Source organism: Sesamum indicum, linkage group LG2 (genome assembly GCF_026168435.1).
Source record: "Sesamum indicum cultivar Baizhima isolate 11 linkage group LG2, ASM2616843v1, whole genome shotgun sequence".
Taxonomy (NCBI): Eukaryota; Viridiplantae; Streptophyta; class Magnoliopsida; order Lamiales; family Pedaliaceae; genus Sesamum; species Sesamum indicum.
The window spans coordinates 558,278-580,492 of NC_142658.1; the positions used below are offsets into that span (position 1 = coordinate 558,278).

The 22,215-nt window shown below is 36.6% G+C and overlaps 4 protein-coding genes across 5 annotated transcripts; 1 reads left to right on the top strand and 3 right to left on the bottom strand.

Moving 5' to 3' along the window:
* The first annotated feature begins 85 nt into the window (after positions 1-85).
* LOC105175445 (large ribosomal subunit protein eL6) lies at positions 86-2,140 on the top strand. The gene is made up of 4 exons (XM_011097883.2): positions 86-406; positions 503-609; positions 1,598-1,779; positions 1,851-2,140. Exons 1-4 carry the CDS (start codon positions 162-164, stop codon positions 2,004-2,006), a joined length of 690 nt encoding a protein of 229 aa, XP_011096185.1. The 5' UTR covers positions 86-161; the 3' UTR covers positions 2,007-2,140.
* An 853-nt stretch (positions 2,141-2,993) lies between these two features.
* On the bottom strand, positions 2,994-9,018 carry LOC105175453 (U3 ribonucleoprotein (Utp) family protein). Its single transcript, XM_011097896.3, has 11 exons — positions 8,274-9,018; positions 8,032-8,161; positions 6,771-7,246; positions 6,411-6,632; positions 5,990-6,316; positions 5,448-5,801; positions 4,820-4,897; positions 4,630-4,731; positions 4,172-4,543; positions 3,504-3,635; positions 2,994-3,320 (listed from the first exon to the last, which is right to left on the bottom strand). The coding sequence occupies exons 1-11, from the start codon at positions 8,637-8,639 to the stop codon at positions 3,168-3,170; spliced, it is 2,712 nt and encodes a 903-aa protein (XP_011096198.1). The 5' UTR covers positions 8,640-9,018; the 3' UTR covers positions 2,994-3,167.
* Positions 9,019-10,608: 1,590 nt separating this feature from the next.
* LOC105175466 (ATP-dependent protease La (LON) domain protein) lies at positions 10,609-22,091 on the bottom strand. 2 transcript variants are annotated; one of them, XM_011097916.3, is made up of 7 exons: positions 21,804-22,089; positions 20,739-20,807; positions 19,533-19,652; positions 19,383-19,457; positions 11,722-11,856; positions 10,956-11,097; positions 10,609-10,866 (listed from the first exon to the last, which is right to left on the bottom strand). In XM_011097916.3, exons 1-7 carry the CDS (start codon positions 21,996-21,998, stop codon positions 10,706-10,708), a joined length of 897 nt encoding a protein of 298 aa, XP_011096218.1. In that variant the 5' UTR covers positions 21,999-22,089; the 3' UTR covers positions 10,609-10,705. The 2 variants fall into 2 exon arrangements, with proteins under 2 accessions (XP_011096218.1, XP_088733869.1); XM_088877743.1 differs by lacking the exon at positions 11,722-11,856 and having other exon boundaries at positions 21,804-22,091.
* Positions 17,327-18,071, bottom strand: AGL87 (AGAMOUS-like 87). The gene has a single exon (XM_088877744.1). It carries the CDS (start codon positions 18,054-18,056, stop codon positions 17,508-17,510), a length of 549 nt encoding a protein of 182 aa, XP_088733870.1. The 5' UTR covers positions 18,057-18,071; the 3' UTR covers positions 17,327-17,507.
* Positions 22,092-22,215: the final 124 nt, after the last annotated feature.

Below are 22,215 nucleotides of genomic sequence, written 5' to 3' on the forward strand. Positions count from 1 at the left end.
ATAAGAAGGTCATTTTTGCCCAATTTTTGGGCCCAACAGAACCAGGGCTCAAATTCGGTATTACTCGTATATAAATCCTTACTAGGGTTTTGCTGCGGCTCCTCATCTCGCCTGCTCCTTCACGCACACAGCACACACAACGCACAGTGAGAGCTCCTGCAATGGCGCCGAAGCAGAGGACCCGTAACCCGGAACTCATCCCCGGTGTTCGGAAAGTCTCCCGCTCTAAGATGTACCACAAGCGTGGCCTCTGGGCAATTAAGGCCAAAAACGGTGGCAAATTCCCCCACCACGAGAAGGCCCCCGCCGCTGCTCCGGTGGCGGAGAAGCCTCCCAAGTTTTACCCAGCTGATGACGTCAAGAAGCCGCTCTCGAACAAGCGCAAGCCTAAGCCCACAAAGCTCAGGTTTGAATTTGACATTTCTATGTTTTTCTAATCTAATTTGTTTCATGTGCATTTGCTCTGGTTGATTTACGTTTTTTTGTGGTATTTTGCATACAGGGCGAGCATCACTCCAGGAACAGTGTTGATAATCCTGTCGGGCAGGTTTAAGGGGAAGAGAGTTGTCTTCTTGAAGCAGCTTTCTTCTGGATTGCTTCTTGTTACTGGTGAGATTTTTTTCCTTAAAATCCGTTTACTTGTATGTGTATATTGTGTACGAATATTATTGTTGATGTGATTAAGCTTGCTATTCTATTGTTTGGATCTGATGAATTAATGGTAGATGTTGGATGGTTAGACAGTCTTTCTGCATTGTAAAACCGCATGCTGACTATTCTCGAGTGGATCTCACTTGTGCAACTTGTTATTAATTATCTCAAAAGCTTCTGTCAAATTGATTCTCAGTTGTCGTACCCCATTGTCTTATAACCATTCATAACGGCTTGTTCGTTTGTGCTCTTTGAACTCCTTTTTTTTGTTTCTGCGAAGTTCACTTTTCAGCATATAAACATTGCATTACTTGTATGTCTAGTGACCTTCGATTAGAATTCTGAAATCTTGAAGCTATGAAGTTATTGCATGGAGGGATTGATGGAATACTTTCCATGTTGAACCAGATGCTGCCATCGATTACCCTGCAGCTGTTTTTTTATTCTCACAGAGTCTTCTGGTAGTATTTTCACTGTGACGATTCAATGTTTTGGGGCAAGATATATTAAGTTCTTGCATGGCCCAATTACAAATCGTCAAATAAAAAGCCTCTTCTGTTGATGCTGTGGTTGAGTCATCCTATTTGGCTGTCTCCCACTATTCTGGAGGGGGCATTCTCATATCCTGTCGCCTTGGGGAGCAGGTTGCTGCTATTACCTCCTGGGACTGGCCATGAGAATTACATATGTTATGGTTGTTAGTTTTAACTGTTGATAGTAAGTTCAGTTTCTATGCTGCAACTTCTAGTTTCTGTTCAAAGGGGTTGTTTATGTCCCTCAAGGATTTTCTGTTTTGTGATAAAAGAGGAGAATACTGTTAGGAGATGTTAGTTATTGTTTCTACCTTCACTTGTTTTGGTAATCTTCTTGTGTGTGGTGCCAACCAGATACTGAACAGCTAATTCTTATAGTGATCCATTGGTTTCTTGCTTTACTACTGTTACAGGTCCTTACAAGATAAATGGTGTCCCTCTAAGACGGGTGAACCAGGCCTATGTTATTGCTACTTCAACAAAGGTTGACATTTCAGGTGTCAATGTGGAGAAGTTTGATGACAAGTACTTTGCCAAGCAAGTTGAGAAGAAGAAAAAGAAGGGGGAAAATGAATTCTTTGAGGCAGAGAAACAGGTTGGTTTTTATATTGCCATCTTTGGTTTCTGGTGGTTAATCATTCTAATGGTGTTTATGTTTAAATGTAGGAAAAGAACACCCTTCCCGCAGAGAAGAAAGATGATCAGAAGGCTGTTGATGCACCTTTGCTAAAGGCTGTTGAGTCAGTCCCAGATCTGAAAGCCTATCTGGGTGCAAGGTTCTCACTCAAGGCCGGCATGAAACCTCATGAGCTGGTCTTTTAGAAAAACCGCATCTTGATTCCTTAGATCCGATTTTGTTTTTTTTTTTATTTGCTTTGTGTCCCTGAAAAACCTGATGCTAGAAGTTGTATCGAGAACACAGTTTCCTTGGTATAAACATTTAAATTTTGCTGCCATTTTTGTGATTCTTTCCTGTGGTTTTGATAACCAGACTACTAAATTTACATATTGTATGTTACTAGTTATTAAACACCTTTATAGGTTTCCAAGAATATTTCTGGATGTGAAGCTGGTCGTTGATGTTACTGGTTATGGTTCTCCTCTCTTTGTACTGTATGAGTGTTGGCAGTTGGCAGGCATAGAAATGAGTGCAAAGACAACACAAGTATAATAACATTGGATGTTTGAACTTTAAGGGTTGCCTTTAGCATAGTTAACCTAGTAGATGCTAGGTACCTCGTATTGTGCTTAATTTGCTTAGCATCCAACTTCTGTTAAATTCGTTCCCCCCTAATGCACGGGGGCTTTATCGCCTAAAATGCTCCGGGGGCACATGGTGTGGAAGGAAAATAGGAAAGTTTCGTTGGCATTAAAATGCTTACATGAGCGAATATAATTAATTAACCTGTATGATCAGTTGGTTCAAAAATTGTAAAGCTTGTGTGCTTGATCCAAAACCCGAGTTGGTCTAGTACGGACTGCTTGCCCGCTACAAACTAGGATACTGGAGTAGTCGCTAGACCATATTCGTTTGCCAGCACCAATATAGATACTGAGGATCTTGGACGTAACATGTCAACTTACAGTGCAAATAGGTATTGTCGTGGGTGTTAAATTTCTTTATTTTCCACTCCAGATTAACTGCCAGAGTGCATCCATGGGCTCCAAATAGGAGAAGAATTTAGATTGGCCAGTTGTTTTGTCATAAATAAATCCAAATCCTTGATACATATATCCAAGAACTTTGAGCTGTTAGGATCACGGATCTCAAATTGCAAAGCACCTATTTTTGTTTGTACTTGAGTATCGTTGTTTGAACCTGAGATACTTTATTAGGGCATCACTGGATACATTCTTCTCATATACTAATAAATCATCAAAAATTTGTTGAAAAACAAAAATTACATGTCCCACACCTGTAGAACAAGTAAAAATAATTAAAAACAGACGATGGTTCTAACTGTATTATGCGACATTCTGCTTTTACACCTTAGCTGCCTTCTTCCTCATGGATTGATTTTTATCTTTAGCCTTCCTTTGTCTCTGACCATTGTGTTTATGGGTTTCAGCTCTCTCACGGACATTCATATCCTCATATTGGATCGGTTTGATGATAACACCAGCTTTCTTGACAACCTGTAACCAATAAAACATGAGTACTTTACACCAGAATGAAGCCTTAACTTCTTCAAGATGAGCAACTGGTACCATATGAAACCTTAATTTTCTAAGATGGCTGAGTCATGAAGGCATGTATTATATTGCAAGCTAATGGGATGACACAAAGCATAATACAAAAATTAGATTTTAGAAACACACCTCTGGCCGGTTAAGCGCTCCAATAGCAGTAGCAGGATTGAACTCTGGTCCAATTGGCATCCGAATACTTTGTTCAAAAACTTCCTTGGATGTGTAAGGATAAGGCAGTGTCTTTGTATGTAGTTTTTCAGCCTAGATGAACCAAATCATGTTAAGAGCAACTGGTCAACAACAAAAGCACACTAGTACAGAATAATTCATAAGGAGCATTGGAAAGAGGTGTGACTTCAGGCTGCAAGCTCTTGAGCAATTTCCTCACAAGGCAGTAACATGAGAACCAAAGGGAAATCACATTTCATGATCTAGTCTGTGGTTGGTCAGAAGGATAAAAATATGGCAGAGAGAAGTGTTTTACACATGTTTGTAACCTTATCATCAGTTCTTTGGGGAACAAAAATAGGCAACTGAGGTCTTTGCCTCTTGTATAAACAATTTTCAGGATGAAACAAAAGAAGCAATGACAGTGGCTGCAAAAATCACAACTCAGTAGCAGACGTTCACAAGTGGCTGCAAAAATCACAACTCAATAGCAGACATTCGCATGCATCCTTACGAACATCTGACTGGCACATAGCCAAGTCACAGAGATAAAGCACATGCATTTTTCAGGACTTGGCTAACTCATACATATTTGCAAGAATTAAATATAAACAAGAGACAAAACTAACCTTTCTATCCAACTTTTCTGAGATGATGACATTACTCAGATGTGCGTCCTTCCTCTTCTTCAGAGATTCATTCCTTTTCTTTTTTGCCATCTCATGCTCTTCCAGCATCCAAGAAGGTAAACCTTTCTTTTTCTGAATGTCAGTCCATTGGCCCCAGCCAGGAAGTAGAACAGGCTTTTCAGGTTCTGGATTTTCCTCATCTAAGACTGCCTCTTTATCTTTATCAAAATCTTCTTGAACATCATCACCAGCGAAAGCACGTAGTATAAGTTCTGCTTGAGATGGAAGTTCATAAGTTGACTTAGGACCAGAAGATAAAATTCCATCTACCATTTCTCCACCACTATCTGTATCACAATCATCATCATTTTCCTGCAAATGAAAAGACCGAAAAACAAAATTACACAACTGCCAGCAGGGATGATGAGGCATACGAATTACATTAGAATAGGAAATACCTCAAAACTCTGATCATGTTTCATTGGTCCTACAGTTATTTCAGACTTGCGAACATGGTTGCTGGCTTCAGTCTGTTTACTAGCATCTGATGATCCTCTCATCTATTGATCACCCTTGACATTGGTTAATTTTCAATGCAACAAGTTCCATATCTAGGAAACGGAAACAAAATTCACAATATAACCTTACCTTCTTCCATGAATCAGAAGCCAAAAATGCAACGTCATAAGTTGTTTTCGTCTCAGGGTCTTCAGCGTCTTGAAAGCTCTGAAAACCAGTAATCACAGCTTAAAAATACATTTTTAAAACATAGAGAGACAGAATCAGATAGAAAAGAAGACAAAAAGATGTACAAAAGGCAGTCTGGTACTAATAGTTACCTTTGCACCCCAAATTTACCAGAACGGTTCCCGGTAGCTCAACAAAGTAAAAATAGCATGGGAGAATCATTAAGACCAAATTGCACAGAAATGATTTAAGACGAATGAAAACTTCTCTAAACTATTCAGTTTAATGTGAGAACTGGGTCATATTTTAGGAATGTCCAGAAATCTCTGGCTTTCAGGCCCAAGAATGCAATAGAATTATTTTGCTGGTAATACATACCCTGAATACATCACTAATCTGCACGAAAAATAAATACCCCTAATTCACATCTGTAGCACAAGCCACAAAATATTAAGTTTTGAACTGTTCGATCATGGTGAACATATATAATTGAAAAGTTAATCAAACAAAACAACAATCATTTTCACTGGATTCAGATGAAGGGGCCAAGGGGAAAAGAAAAAGGAGAGAAGAGGAGTAAGTTTATCACCTTGAATAAGGAATCATGACTGATCTCAAACTCTTCCCGAAGTAAACTAGGATCAATATCTGCCTCTCTTAGAGATTTATCATTTTGATTATTCTCAATAACGATGTCTTCTTGGGCCTCAACATCATCTTCACTATCACTGTTGGCATAGTAGTTATCTGATTTGACCTTCTTACTTGTTTCATTTACCACCCTTTTAGGAACACCAAAAACCCTCATACCACTTGAGGCACCCCTTTCACAACTTCCTGAAGCACTTGGATCTTCCAACTGCTTCAATGATGATTCATACTCTTCAAGAGCAAGCTTTGCTTCTTCATCAGCAGCTTCCTTCCTCTTTTTTAACCCACGTACCTGGTCAAAGCAACGCAAAGGATCACATTTGATCAATTTTATCACCAAAAAGATCAGCAATTATATTGATTCTAGTTACCAAAAGTTTAAAATGATAGAAACAGTGCCATCATAGTGACTTTCAGTTTTCAAATCTTCATAAGTTTACAGGGAAAGGAGAAGATATACAAAAGATACACCAACATTACCATGAAGGGCAAAGAAAGCACTCCTGATTTAGGCAATTCCTCATCCCCTTCTAATACTTTAAGTGTCTTCTCTTTGGCCTTCATTAACAGCTTCGATTTAGCATCCCCGTCTGGACTTGCCAACATGTCATCACTGTCATAGTCATCGCTGCTATCATCACTACTACTGCTTTCTTTCACAGAATTTATTTTTCGAGTCAAAGCAGCATGTCGACTAAGCTGTTCACCAAAAGCTTCTCGAGTTGCTTCATCTTGAACTTGGAGACCACGCTGTAAGATTCTCTTTGCCCACCTGGAACTGTTTTTGTGTTTTAAAGTCATACGTTCCTGCAGGAACCAAGTAATGGATTAAATGCAAACAGCATCTTCGAGACCAAAAGATGAGGCAAAAATTAAAGCCAAATATTTAAAGTGAAATTACCTCAGCCCTTTTAAACTCTTGCTTCATTGCATGTTCCTTAGCAGCTTCTGGATCCATTTGAAGAGCAGCTTCAGCGGTCTTTCTCCTCTCCTTTTTCAGCAACCGGTGATAGGTTTTAGACTTTATCTTTTTAACTCGTTTTGCCTTCATTTCATGGCGAAAAAGGAGACTACGCATCTTTGCAAGCCGTTGCTGTCTGTCCATCACTTCTTCAACGGATATCTGCCACATATCATCCAGAAAAGAGCAGAATCATTTACATTATTTTCAGCAGAGAAGAATGTGATAGAAGAATATAATAAGGAAATTCAAACGGATCGAGGAAAGTAAGCTAATTATGGATTTATATTACACCCATGCCTTGTTCAGTTCAAGAAGCCTGGCACCATCTTTTTTGTGAGCTTCAACAACTTCGTTTTGGTTGACCAAGGATGCAATTTTCTTCTCAAAGTCAGTTCTTGGTTCAAATTCAGAAGCAATTGCTCCAATAGTTGAAAATCCCAAATCCACATCTTCATCAAAATACAAAGTGGGTGCCTCTCTGTTCCTCTTGACCAAAGGTTCCCACTTGGTAATGTCCTTCTTAGAGTGTTCATAAGCAGCCTTCCGCTCCAATCTCTCTTGTTCTGGCTTGGGAAGTGGTGCAAGAGTTGGAACAGACTTTTTATTCATCCGTTGCAAGTTCTTCCGCAGTTTGCTGAAGCCTGACTTTCCATGCAGTGGGTCCAGAAGGTCCTGAATGCTAATCCGGCCATCACCATCAAGAATATCACTACTAGGATTATATTCAGATTCTGGATATGCCTCAGTGATGATGATATCTTTCTTTTTTCTACCTGGGATTTTGGACACATATTCAGTTAGTTCTTCTGGAAAAATGGTCTGAGAAGCCAATTTAAGTACAAAAAAAAACAACCAACATACAGACCAAATATAAGCTAGTCACTTTTAAGAACAAGTTACAAACAGAAACACAATGAATCACATATTGTTCAAATATAAGTTTAGCAAGCATGCTAACAGTTCATCCAAGGAAGAATGATAAGCCTCCATCAAGGCTGGGGATCTTTTTATGTTCTACCAAGGTTTCTTGGCTGTTACTGCACTAGGATCATCATTCTTTCATGTTCTTGTTTCTTGGGTATCAACACAATCACTTTACGAGACAGAGGTTGGCACCAATGCCCAAATGTTCATCTTTGTCAAAGATGCATTTAAAACTAGGAATCCACTAGCTTTCCGACAGGAAATGGGTACAATTTATTCCATTAATTTCTAACTTTGCTGGCAATAGTGACAGTTGCCAAACCAATTCCTTTTCTTCAGAAAGCCAGTCTGTATTACATGTAGTAGCAAGCCGCTTGTAAGACTTATTGAACGGGGACAATTTCTCTTTCTTATTCTTAATGCATAGCCTTATCGAGATGGATACATGCTGTACAGTAAACCAAACCAGTCATTTAATCCTATAAACAGAACACTGTTCGGAACAAGCCTGGTTTTATAATTCTGGAGCAATTTGGGACTGAAAATCAGGGAGTCGCCTGAACCCTTTAAACTTAGACAAGATTGTTTACAGTTAACAAGGAAATTGCGGGGAGAATTGCAAGGTAGGAAACACCTCCGAAAACATCACTTGGAAGTCCAGTAATCTCTTCCAACATCCTTGTATGCCGTCCCTCATTTCCGTTCTCATTGTCATATCCGATGTTATCCTCATCCTCACCTTCATCAGATGCAACATCGGAATCCTATGAATCAAAGATAACAACTAAGTATTATGGGGAATTTCACATGTCTGTGGGTTCGTGTCGCAAGCATATATATGTGTGTGTATATATAAGTAGATATGTAGAAGGAGACCTGAAAATCTTCAGGAAGCTCATACTGATAGTTTTCAACAGTATCAAACCGCCTATTCTTCTTGGATTCCTCCTCGGCAATACCTTCTTCATATTCATACACGTCATTGCCAACTGCATCATCAGAATCAATCCTTTCATCAACATCTGAAGGCTCTCCCTCCACGGTACGGTTGAAGACATCAAGCTCCTTTCTCAAAGCATTCGGCAGACGAGGCCCATGCCGACGCCTCTTCTCACTAGCATCCTCCTTTTTATTCTTTTTATTGTAGCTCAAATTTTTTCTCTTATTGTTTCTAAATTCCCTATCTTTCTTACCACTTTGAGCCATTCCATCCTTGGATTTTCGTTTCTTATCTGCCATCATTGCGGCAGAACCTCGGGCAAAACTTCCACTCAGTAAGTCGCAGATGTTGTAACAAGACCTTTTCTTTTGGTTTCTAACAACAGTACCACTCACATACGGATCAGAAATTGACAGCAACTCTGCTATATTGTCCGGAACGGCAGGGTCGGAAACAGGAACGGACAACGGCGTCAGAAAGTCGAGGTTATCACGTGACACAGGAATGGATCAGGAGTCGGCGATTTCTCAGTGGAACGGCTGATATATCAGCCTAATACGGCGGCCTGATTCGCAGGACGTCGGGGAGAAGATAGGAAGTTCAAGGCTTGAGGCTCCTGGTTTCTGGGGCTTAAGTGAGCAATTAGGGTTTAGTGGTGGGGGTGGGTCAATTGCGGATCCGCCCCAGACCCGTACTGTTATAAGACATTTACAACAACTTATGTGTAATTTTATCGTCATGTAATTTATTTTTGGTCAGCTACATATGTACATATGTATTCAATTATTATTCAAAAGATACATTTTTTTGTGAGTTTACGTAATAATTAATTATAATTAATTTTTTATAAAAATAAATTCAGGAGATACCCTTTTTTTCTCTTATTGTTTCTAACTATCTTATAACAATAAGATAACGACTTTGAGAATTAGTTATTTGAATATAAGAAGTGAAAAATAAAATAAATAAATAAATATATAGTACAAATGCTAATCTGTACTAATATAAGAAAGAAATGGCTTTTTTCACTTATCATCGGCATTTTGTGACATCACAACGCCATTTTTTTTTATTGAACTAATTACACCCTTAAGTTATTATTCTTTTTTTTATTATGATACTTCATATATTTTATTCTTATAACAAGAACCTATGGAAAATCGCTTGGCTTCTCTCACACGGTGAAAAGTGGCCTAAAACTTGGATACATGTACTTTTCTTTTCTTGCTTTCATGTATCATAATCAGTTAATCCAACTCTTTTTTTACAATGAAGTATTTGAACTTGAATGAAATAACCCTATTGCTTTATGGTTGATCTCTTTTTCTTTATTGAGGTTGTAAGTTTGTTACCACTCATTGTTTTCTTCTCATGTATTTGCAGTCATTATTTAGACACATCCGTTGCATGAATGCTGTCTACTAATCCGGTCTGAGATATTACATGAACCTAAATTAAGGTCTTAGGCACTTTGCATGTCATTAGCTCACTCAATAACAAACGAGAGAGAGAATCTACCTTGCCTTGAGCTGTAACTTAAATTGTAGGTAGTTGTCCTGTTGCTACGGCCTATCGGCCGTCCCCTGCTCCTGCCCTCCAACAAGGAGGTCAGTCGTTGCCGCAAGCTTTAACATATTGTAATCTAAATGTGTAGGAGGAGTATGCCCCTCTTGCAACTTTTATCTTGCTTAACTTGTTGTTTATGTAAAAACAGGGACAAGACAAGGCAGTTGGGAAGGATTTAACTACAACGCAAGATGCGGAGATGGCTGTTGTTGATGGTATGTTTCTATCGATTTCTTCATTTACTAGTTATATGAGTTTGCACCTCTTACAACTTTATGTTGCTGAACTTGCTGTTATGTAAAATCAGGGGCAAAATGAGACAGTTTAGAAGGGTTCAATTATGATGCAAGATGTGGAGATAGAAGTTGCTGATGGCGCTGGATATTTAATCTGTATGTATATGAGTCCGCGTCTCATGTGTACTTGTTGTTTGTGTAAAAACAGGGGCAAAAGGAGGCTGTCGAGAAAGGTTTAAATACATTGCAAGATGTGGAGATGGTGGTTGCTGATGGTATGTTGCTGTTGCTTTCTCCATTTACTGGTTATATGAATCTACACCACTCACGACTTTATCTTGCTTAACTTGCTGATTATGTAAAAACAGGCCCAAAATGAGGTCGTTGACAAGGTTAATTACATCGCAAGATGTGGAGTTGGTGGTTGTTGATGGTGGTTAAAATATCAACATATATGAATGATAATCACTGAACAACAAACAACTACCAAAATCTTTTATATATATACATGCCGTGCTATAGTTTGGCGTGTGTGTTGAGATATTGACATTTGAACTATGCATTCCTTAACGCATGTCGAGAGATTGAATAGCAAGCTTGGCTGCAAGAATGGCCGTATTGTCTCTAACTAGTTCCACAGCTTTCTCCAGTCTTACCAGTGTATCTGTTACATCCATTGCTGTCAATTTTTCTCTCTGTAACTTGAGCAATTCTGATTTTGTTGCACCTGCCAAGGTGTGTAAGAGATAAGTAAGGTGCTCGTCTGGAAACTGGTAAATAAAAGCAGTAATTTGTATACGGTGATAAATGTTTGACCTGAAACAGGTTGAAGTGCTGCAAAAGAAACACGCTCGGCCACAGGTGGAATGAAATCTGTGTTGCAATCCAAAGATTGTTGGTTTTCCGCCCAAAATAGAGAATTTATAGTTTGAGTCTGCAACGATGCTTCCCCTGGGGCCTGTTATAAATAGTTCAAAGAACAACATTTATTATGGTAGTCAAGCAAAGGTCATCTCTTAAATACTAGCATAAACGAACACTCAACTTAGGTAAGATTGCTTTCATCCATTTAGGGCAATTAAAAAAGTGCCTTCTTCTCAATAACCTCAATGAAATGCACATGACCCAAGCTGTTCAACTGTCCACTTCTCTATTTCCAACCTCAACCAACCTTCTGAGCAAACCAAAAAAGATAACTAAATTTGCATATATGGGGCAGCATCCTATAGATCTAATAGATCAGTAGATTGCCTTTTGGGCCGCACAACTAAGGCCTTAGCCAACTATAAGTGTCCACCTACCACAGGAAACAGGTATAGTATTTTAGCCCTTCATGTGGAACAAATTACATGGAGTGGTGCCAGGCTGCAGCCATCTTTCTTTTAATGTTGGGATGCTGGGAAAACTAACAATGGTTACAGGGGAAAGGTACATTCCCATACAACTTGACAATAGTTAGAGTAATAGCCACCAAGCAAATTATATGCATAAAACGTGTTGTCTGCTTGTAATGAACATGTTTCAACTTCTTCCAAGAAATGAAAGTCTACAATCTGACTGGGAGGGGGGTTAGAGCAAGAACCTTCAACTTTATCTCCAAGCTATTTAAACTGTGGAGTGCTTCTTTCAATCCCAGAACTTTAGAACTTATTGCTGTTGTGCTGTGCAGAACATTGTCTTGCAGGGGTGTAACTTCACCTGTCAGGTAAGGTTGTACCTACATGGAGCTTACAAGTAAGCAATAGGCACTAGCACAAACAATTGCAAACATAACCATAGTGTTTGGTTTTGTTTTGGTGTTTTGAAGATAGAGAGACAAAAATAGAGATAAAAATGTGTGTTGGAGTAGATCTTGGTATGTTTGGATTTGTGTTTTGAGGTAATTTAAAATATTTTAAAATAAGTGGTATGGGTTTGATGTTGGGATTTGGGAGACAAAAACCATTGTTCACTATCAAATCATCTCTCCTTTATATATATTTTTATATATAAATTGTTGTATTTTTTAGACACAAAAATCATTGTTCATTGTCGAATCATGTCTCTTTTATATAATATATATCTATACACACTTTTATATTATATATATAAGTGTGTATATATATATTATATTGAAAGTTGAAAAACAAAAAAACATACAGATAAGGTGTATAAAACAAAAAATCAAATATTGGGTGTGTTTTGTCTTGTTTCAGGAAATGCCCAAAAATAAAACCAAACATAGGGAACAATTTTCTATTTCTTTTATAGACATTTCATATGAACCAAACAGTCACCAGCTTGAAAAAATTAAGGGTTAGATCGTCGTGGGAAAATGATAACAATAATGAGCAACAGCAACTCACAGCCTCTTTCATCAACAAAGATCAATGCCTAAGTTCCTTCTCATCCCAATAGGAAATACCAAGCAGGAACATACACACACAATATCTGAATGATCTAAATGATAATAACTAGTTCAAACCTTTCTGTGGTCCCTGCTATAATTGACTTTATGTTGTGTTTCCCTCGTTTATTCTTTGGCCTGATGAAGTGGAAAAGACAAAAGTTACATGTTTTTATCGTCAATATAGAAATCTTATAGATGGGTTACTCTTCTTTTAATGGTCATTTTTCAGTCTCCAGGACAAACAAGTCTAAGACTCGCTCACAATTGAGCATTAGATAGTTCAGTTGATCTGTTAGGAAGAAGCATAACAGAACCAAATTTTACTTTCCAGCAAAGCACGCAACATTTTTAAGTTATTCATATTTCGACAATTTAAACATATAAACCTATATCCATGAAGACAAAAGAAATTATTATTGGCTTCAATAAATATTGAAAATCTTAAGATATCCTGGCTATATCTTCACCTCAATATAACTTTAGCTATTACAATAAATCCATCTTAAATTGGGGCTAAAACAAAATGCATACTACCAACTTATTCACTAGCCAAGTAGGAAAATTTTGGAAGCAAAACCTATAGGATTTGCACTGTATGTAAATACATGTGCAGTCATATGGGCACACATAAAGATTATAAGGTGTATAACATTCTCAGGGTAACATCATAAAGAATTTCCCCAAAAATGGGAAATTTGGTAACTCAAAATGTTATGCTATCATGATTTATTTGGCAGAAGTCTGATGCTTTAGTCGTAGTTAAGTCATTAGATAGAAAGGCAGAAAGGCCATGTTTTAGATGCTAGAATTCCATAATATATCATAAAGGCCCACATTTATACTGTATCTAATCAACCATATCTATCAACTTAGATGCCATTTTCAACCAGTTCAACATCTTAACATAGTTAACTCATTGCTTCTTAATGTCTTTAGCTAAAGAAAGACTAGAATTATAACGAGAACAAGGTTAAATATAATATAGGCACAAAAAGCAACTTTTTTTCATTTTTTTTATTCACACTCACGCACCCAACACATGTACCCCCAAGGTTCATTCAAACACAAGACTTCCCATGGGAAAGTCAAGGGACAGGCAGAAAAGCAACCTTATGATAATTTCCTTCGGTAATTTCCATGACAAGGAAAACTAGTATAGTAGATAGAAGTCAAGCTGTAAGATAAGACTAATTGAACCAACTTTGGGCTCCCCTAGTCACTCACTGCTTAATGATTTCCACGACTTCATTTGAAGGGTTCATTTACTTAAAAAGACCTTGTGCAACCATTACAAGATAACAAGAGATGTACTTCAAACTCCACGCTGAAATTCTTAGCAAACAAGTGAGCCTTTATATTCCTTGAATTTATAGATTGTTGGACTTATATCTAAATGATTAAAGAACAATAATTGTAGTTCAACTAAGTCTATAGCCCACAAGCTCTGTTATGACCTAGAAGTTGATTGATGTTGTATAACCAACTCTCTGATGCATTTTGCACAAACTCTACCGTCATTCATAATTACTTTTCAGGAATTGTTCTCCCAAAATGAGAAAAGGCATATTTCTCTATATGGATTCTATGCATGGATCCCATAGATATGGAAATAGAATCAGATAGTGAATTCAGAATCCTATGCCAAAACCTACAGCCAACCATTTAACTAATCCTTACAATTACTTTTGTGCTGCATATTCATGAATTATTGAAGGATTTGAAAGGAAATATTGAAAATAGAATTGCAGATAAACTAAATGCATTATCATAAAAGTAGGGGAAAAAATCAATAGGGAATAGAAAATTAGAACATATGCTGTATGCAACAGGAAGAAATGTGACAATTCATTTGAAGTTTAGCCAATAATACATTATGAAAAATAAATTAATGGCAAAAAGAGACCTAAAAGAACGTCACTACAGAAGCTCTTGTGCAAGAAACTAAATATGACCTAATCCTCTACTTCAATGAAAACAATTCACAATTGGAAGAAAAAAATTGTCCTCTATAGCCATAAAATAGATTTGACTAAAATGAACAAGATATTAAGCGTTTTAAGGAATGAAGATGATGATTACTTCGTTCACATCTTCCAACATAATTCACTTTAATTTTTCTGGGTACTAAGTACATAACTAACAATAAAAGGTCAGGCCAATTTCTGTTCTCAACTAATATATTTAAAATGGTTTCAATACACAGGCATTAGTTTCTAAAGATATAGTATCCCCTTTATTTGTTTCATTGAATGAGTTTGCTACCTATTTGGCCTTTTAGCCTTTTCAGCTCGCGTGTCTTTTTTGAATAAGCACACATGGTGCTCATGTTTCCACAATTGAACCAACCAAACCAAAATTGAGAATGCGACATGTACAGAAACCAACCCAAAGATTTTTGTTTTTGTGATGGATGTTTTATTTTAAACACATATGGTTGATTTTGGTCTTTGGTTTCACTTTATTAAATGATACCAGTTATTGAATCACTTGGTATATTTTTTATATTTAATTTCTATACACATTTATATATTTGTTAGTGAATTCTTACACTCTTTTTGTACTCTTTTAGTTTCCAAAACAAAAATAATAAATAAAAGTCCAAGCATGATTTTTATAATTTAATATTTTCACTAATTACCATTTTTTATTTAGAAAAGATCAGTCAACCTAATTATCAACCTGAAAAACATAAAGATTATTTCAACCAAATTTCAAACAATTAATTCACTTTGGTACTTTGTTGCAATTTGGTGTATCTAATTCTCAACCAAATTTTTATCCGATCTGATGAAGTGACCACTTATAATGCAACTATCCTCAATGACATCTATAGTTACCATAGTTATAAAAGGCGCACCATGGCACACGGCGCAAATGGGCTTGCTCTTGGCAGTGGCGCCATGGCGCGCTATACCCAGCCTTTCAAAGGTTAGGATTGAATATTGGGTTTCTCCCGGTTCTAAATGAGGCGAACTTGCTGAAACCCAGCCTTTTTAACTTATTTTATTTAAAAAGAAATTAGAAAAAAAGAAGAAAAACAAAAAAAGAATAAAATATTTAATTTCTGGTATTTATATTTAATTGTTTGTACAATATTGATGTATGAATATATAATTTATTTGTGCAAAAATGCATCATGCTTTAAGATGGTGCACAAAGCGCGTGCACCATGCCCACGGCATGGCTCCAGGGCACCTTTGTAACATGATGAGCCATGGGCCTTTAACAACTATAACAGTGACTTTTTCTCATTACGATAGATTTAGCAACTATGATAATTACATTTCTCATTAAGGGAGCAATATTGTGGACACCTTCTAAGCACTTATTAATCCAATGTCAAACACGAAAATATATACTATTAATTTCACTTAAAGTTTTTCGGTTCTCATTATAATATTTTCTAATACAACCCTGATCAAGTATAACAATAAAAGTTTCCATTTGATATAAATGTTCCTTCAGTAAGGATTCAAATTAGTATATAAAAGAAAGTTTAATGTAAGCAACCATTCGAGCAATGTAAAGGAGATCCAAAATTAGTAGGTTATGATCATAGTAGTAGTTAAAGGCACATGGCGCAAAGGTGCCCTGGAGCCATGGCTTGTGCATTAATAAGCATGGCGCATGTTTAAAGATGTAATTATATATCTATACATCAACATCAATAATGCACAAACAATTAAATGTTGTTAGAAATTTGATTAGGAGATTTATGTATATTTCTTTTATTTGTACTTGATATTTTTGGTAGATTGATATGTTTGTAATTCTACTATAGTACTAACACTATATATTATATTTATTTAATTATTAAAAAATGCTGAGAAACCCTAACTCACACCCACGGCCGTACCCACGCAGCTCTAACTCAAGTCACCGTCAACACTGCGCCCACTGCCGCATGCAGCCCCTAGCGCCCGAAATTCCACAGCTGCGCTGCCTCTCTCTGTCGCCAGGCACCACCCATAAGTTTTTCTTTTAACCCAGCCGAAAAAGGGTTGGGCTTCCAGAAGGCGTGCCTTTCCACTTCCATAGCGAAGCCCAGCGCCATTTTCTGAAAATGGAGCTGGGCTTGAGCCTCACACTCCCAAAAAGGGTTGGGCTTGCTGAAGGCACACCTTTCCACTTCCATAGCAAAGCCCATCACCATTTTCTGAAAATGGAGCTGTGCTTGAGCCTCACGCTCCTTGCACCATGGTGCACGCCTTTAATAACTATGGTTATGATTCATCAAAAGCTACTTTAGTAGTTCTTGTCATCCAGAAAAGCTAAGTATCAGTGAGCTAAAATGTTATATAATCATCAGTAAAATTTGGTTTTCGAGTCTATGTGTCTTAATTTTTCTTTCAACTTACGTACAAGTTGAAAGAGAAATCTATTAGAGATATTATCGTTGTGTAAGCAACTATTACCAAGAAATGATAAATATAACAACATACAATAGTTTACCAAATAAATACTTGAATATTAGTTACCGTTTAATGTAAATGATGGTTTTCTAATAATGTTATATAATATCTCTAGTTCTAGATTTTAAGAGGTACCTATATAATCTTACTTTCATTTGACTACGTGCTAAAAGGAGTTGGTTGGTCGGCTATTGGAAGACAAAACAAATGATCCTTAACGTTCTAAAATATTAATGTTATGAAAGTTAAAGTATGTCCTAAGTAGCCCAAAATCGACAATATAATTTCATAAAGGTGCATGTATCTCTTCTTATCTCTTCAGAATGGAAATACATTTTCAAAGTTAAAAGAATTTTGCACAACTTATTCAACACAGAAGCAAACACTCATTGACAATACCATAGGATATTATAAAATATCCAAGAAAATCAAAATAATACATAAAGAAGAATGAGTATTATGAAGTACTAAGAGAAGGCCCTTAAAAGATTTTGCACCTTTAAAAGAGCCTCAAATAAGGATTTAAGTAAAAGATTGCCAATTAATATATGATTCAAAAATGAATCTTCAAAGGGGTTGCTTTCCTTTCCCATGATGAGGTCCATCATTTGTCTGTTTCAGACTTGCAACCATGTTAGAACTAGAAGGCTCAATATCGGCAATCCTACGATCAACCATTCCAATCTTCCTCTCCAATAGGCGAAGCATCTCATGCAATTCATTTGAATTGCTGACATCCACCTCTTCTTCGACCAGACACTTGGCTAGAAGTAGTTCCCTCTCCAGAGACTGAACTTTCCTAGTCTCTTTATCCAAATTCTTGGACAACCTAGACAAATTTTGCCTAAGAAATCCGGCTTGATTTACCATATTGTTTGTTTGGGAAGAAGAGGGCAAGTTTTTGAACTTTTGAATTACTTGGGATGCCGCATGCGGTGAGGGCCAAACTTCTGATTGAGTCCCATCTCCATTAATGACGATGCCACAAGCTTCAACGTCACATAGTGTTTTCAATTCATTCAATTTTTTAAATAAACCAGTCTTTCTTTTCTTAAATGTCTCACGTCGTGTACGTTCGTCAGCAATTAACTCGTATCTTATCTTTGATCGAACCATGGTAAAATTCTTTAAAGCTACAAAAGGCAATGAAGAATTTCAGGTTTATCTGGTGTAGAAAAATTTATAAATAAATGAAAAAGATGAAGTGTATATACATGTAAATATATGCAAGAGAAACTTAAATACGTTTATTGAAATAATATATATATATATATGTTCATAAATTTAGCATTATTATCATGGTTAATTCGCTTTACCTAGACAGTTGATTGCACTATGTATTATGTCCAACAAACTCAAATTCTGGCACAATTTGGCCTGATTTATAATATTACACATTCATCAACCCTTGACAAAAATTATATGAGCTATGGTCCCACAAGTTTATAGAAATAAGACTATCATATGACATAATAGATTACAAACCAAAAGATGCATCACTAGCGTGTTAGGTGCATTTTCTAGTATAGTCACCATTACGACAGTTACATCAATAGTGCTCCACCAAACAATCTGACTAGTTTATTTCTCAGAACTTTCATAATAATTTCATCTCTTCTCGAATAAACAATCTCTCAGTTAATCACTTATGGCTTTTGTATACAAGTACAAAGAACCTATATGTTGAAAATGTTTGGCCAAATAACACCACTTCATTCAAAATAGAGTAAAGATTTGCCCCCTATTGTCAACCCAAATGTAATTATTCTATAGCACTATTAGTTACTAACTGGACAACAAAAAATGACGCATTGCTAGCACAAGCTTGAAGTTCATCCAATCAACAATGAAAATAACAGATATAACACTAGAGTTCAGGCCCACAACTCCAAGTACCATTTCAACCAAAAAAGTGAAGACTAGGAAGAACAGTGAGATGAATAAGAGATATTTGCTATCGAAGATCCACTATTGGGATCCCAATTATTATTGGTACTATCTATGCTTCTGCTTGCTCATGCAACTATTATTGACCACAATCTTCGCTATACATTGTTATAGCAATTGCCCAAACATCATTTTCAACATAGGTCATACTACCTGATAGTAATACCACCTATCACGATGCTTACTCGAATTAATCATTGACAAGAGATGAGCTTGGCGACTTTAGGTTGCTTAAACAAAGAAAATAGTATCTTTTCCCCCTTACACTCTAAAGTATTATATTCTCCATTGTTGCTTCAAGTTCTAAGCGACCTTGACTACATCTTTTTATTGTTTCGAAGCAAAAGATGATGATTCTATTATGTTATGATATTATAAAACTGATTAGAACTCAAATTTATCGCAAAGGCTAGGTGAATATTTGTAGAAGAAATATGTAAGATGTAGTGAAAGAACTTACAATGTCAAAGGATTTCTGATTTAATTGTGACTTACCTGTTTAAATTCCAATAATTTTACTCGACCTACGCCCCTTATTGAGATTAATGCTCCAATTTCAAGTTGTTCAACCTACAAAGCACTCGAGAAAGGTTAGGTGAGTGCACAAATTGATACGGACAAAGATGTTAAAGCATAGAAACTCACTTTCTCTATTATGACCAAGCAACCATATCTAGCAGCAAATGATGTTTCTGATGATGTACCACTAGAGCCAATTGGATCTAACACAAAGTGCACAAATAGCTTATTCTTCCGAAATAAAGACTGCATTCGGAAAAGTAGGAGAAAGTAACATCAGTTGTTACCCACTAAGAGATTGGGCAAACAAAGATTAATGCATTATTTGCTTAAAAGTGAGGTTAGATCAGAGAGGCAGCCTTAATGTAATACCAGTGCTCAAAATATTCAACGCATAAGGAATTCAGAATATAATGTTTAAACCATGTACTACTATTAGCCCCTACAATACTAAATACTATTTCAATAAAGAAAGACAGACTAGAAAATATCTTGATGCATGGGATTTTTGAGGCCAAAAGGGTTGGATTCATGGGATATTATTATGATCCACACTTCAAGAACTTATTTCAACTTTTAGCCTAGGCAACAAATGAGGCTCTTGCAAATAAATCAAGTGTCTGGAATATCATAGAACATCAAAACTTAAGGGTAATGGAGAGGTCAAGAAGTACAAGAAGGAATGAAGGATGTCGAAGAAACTTTATTAATGAAGAGTTGAGCATCTTCCTATAGACACTTGCTGTACATCATTGATATAGAAGAGGAAGTAGAAGTAAAAATCAATCAACATGTCCTAGTAGTTCAAAGCTAACTATAAAATACCGCACACTTCTCAATGCATAATCACAAAAGTAAAAAGGGAAAGGAAAACATGGTTATCACATCTCCATTATCTTTAAGTGGTAAATTATGGTGGAGCAAAAACTAAGATTTTGTCAAATATCAAATTAATGAAGTCGTTTGTCCCCCTTACTTAAACCTTTATAAGTTGTGCCTACTATTTCTATAAGCAAGCTTCCAGTAACCATTGTGCCACATAGCCTATTTTACCAAAAGAATCCTCCATTTCCATCAAAATGTGATCTATGTATCAATTAAAGAGGAAAAGGAAACTTATTCTGATCTAGGACAAATATATTCAGATCTTATAGGTGTAGCTCGCACAAGGAACAAACTTCAGAATTAAGTTTGGTTCTGCACCTTCTAGGACTAAAAAGGTTGCAACATGTTGATTCACATTCAACTCAGTGGATTGGGGAAGAGGCTGACCAATTGTTGCAGTTTAATCATCATTAAATAGTGGGAAGTACATGGTATATAACTTTATACCTCCTCCAGCAGCGCTATATACCTTGCTTCATACAGATGAAGAGTTTTAGCCTCAGAAGGAACAAGAACCTGTGTACAACAGAAAATAAATATATTAAATCAACAAGAATGTAACGAGTTATCAAAAGTAGATACATAAGAAATGCAGTTAGTCCTTCATTTTGATGATTATACAGGAAAAGTCCTATACACATCTGCCAGATTTGTGGCTTTGGTTTTATATGCTTTTATATCCAACCTCGAGTTCAGCATTCTGGTGTCAGTTTCCAGTATCCCAAAAGTCCTAAAGACTCAGCGGAAGTTCTCTGTTTTCTTTTTAATTGTAATGCGTGCACCTTTACTTATAAGTGTATCTGTATTGGTACATCGCAGAACCATTACACCTGGAAATACAGCAGATTTACAGGTACACTCTTTCATTCAGACATTTTTCTCGTTTTGCTTTATTTCAGGAGATACGCCAGAAATCCACTATGTAAGTCAAATTACATCTTAATCCCCCTCATATGTAGTATTTACTCATATTCAAGCAATACACCCCTAAGTCAAGCATTTGAATAACCCAGTAGACAAGCATTTCGTGATACGTATCCTAATGTACACAAGTGCACATTTACTGATCAGTTAGACTTCTTATAAACTACATCTATACACTATCAAGAACGTTTAGGCGTGCATCTGCCTCTGAATGCATGTAAATACACAAACAGCTTTGCTGATGATCTTGTCTACATATACACACAGACACATTTAAATGAAAGAGCATGAAAAAATTTTATGCAGGTTCTGGGACCACTCATTATCTATCATTCAATCTAGTCCACCCAAGTGGACAGGAAAACAAGATGAGGAGAATTCCTTCTTTTTACCATCAAAGCAACAGTTCGAAACTTTCTTGAGATAAAAACTTCGCGAACTTCCGAATCAAAACCCACCAAAAAACAATAACTCAAACTGAAAAAAAACCCTTAAAAGACAAAATCACCTGTAACCACTTCAGACTTTTAGAATCAAAACCCATAAAACAAGAACGGAAGAGAACAAACCCATAAACAGAGAAATCACCTGATCAATTGGGAAAGGGAGAAGCGGGAGAACTAAAGAAGACGCCTGAATCTGAAACCGGCGACGTCTATTTGGGAATTTGAGTCGAATTTGGGAACTGAAAAACGGAGAAATGGAGGAGCGTGGATTACTAATATATAGTGGGTTGATTTCCGAGGAATTGAATGTTGATGGTTTGGGGATTATGGTAATCATAATGGCTATACCAATAATCTCTGCTGGATTTCTTGCCTTCTTGTGGTGTCAGGTGTGAGCATAATCACAATGGATGCTGGGCTGAGGTTCAAATTAAATGCAATTTAACCGTTACAAGTATGGAAATTAAATCTTTCATTTTAGTCCTCAATGTATATAGTTATTTCAGATTATCCCCTCAATTTCTTGGTTTTTGTCTACTCTATCTTATTGAACC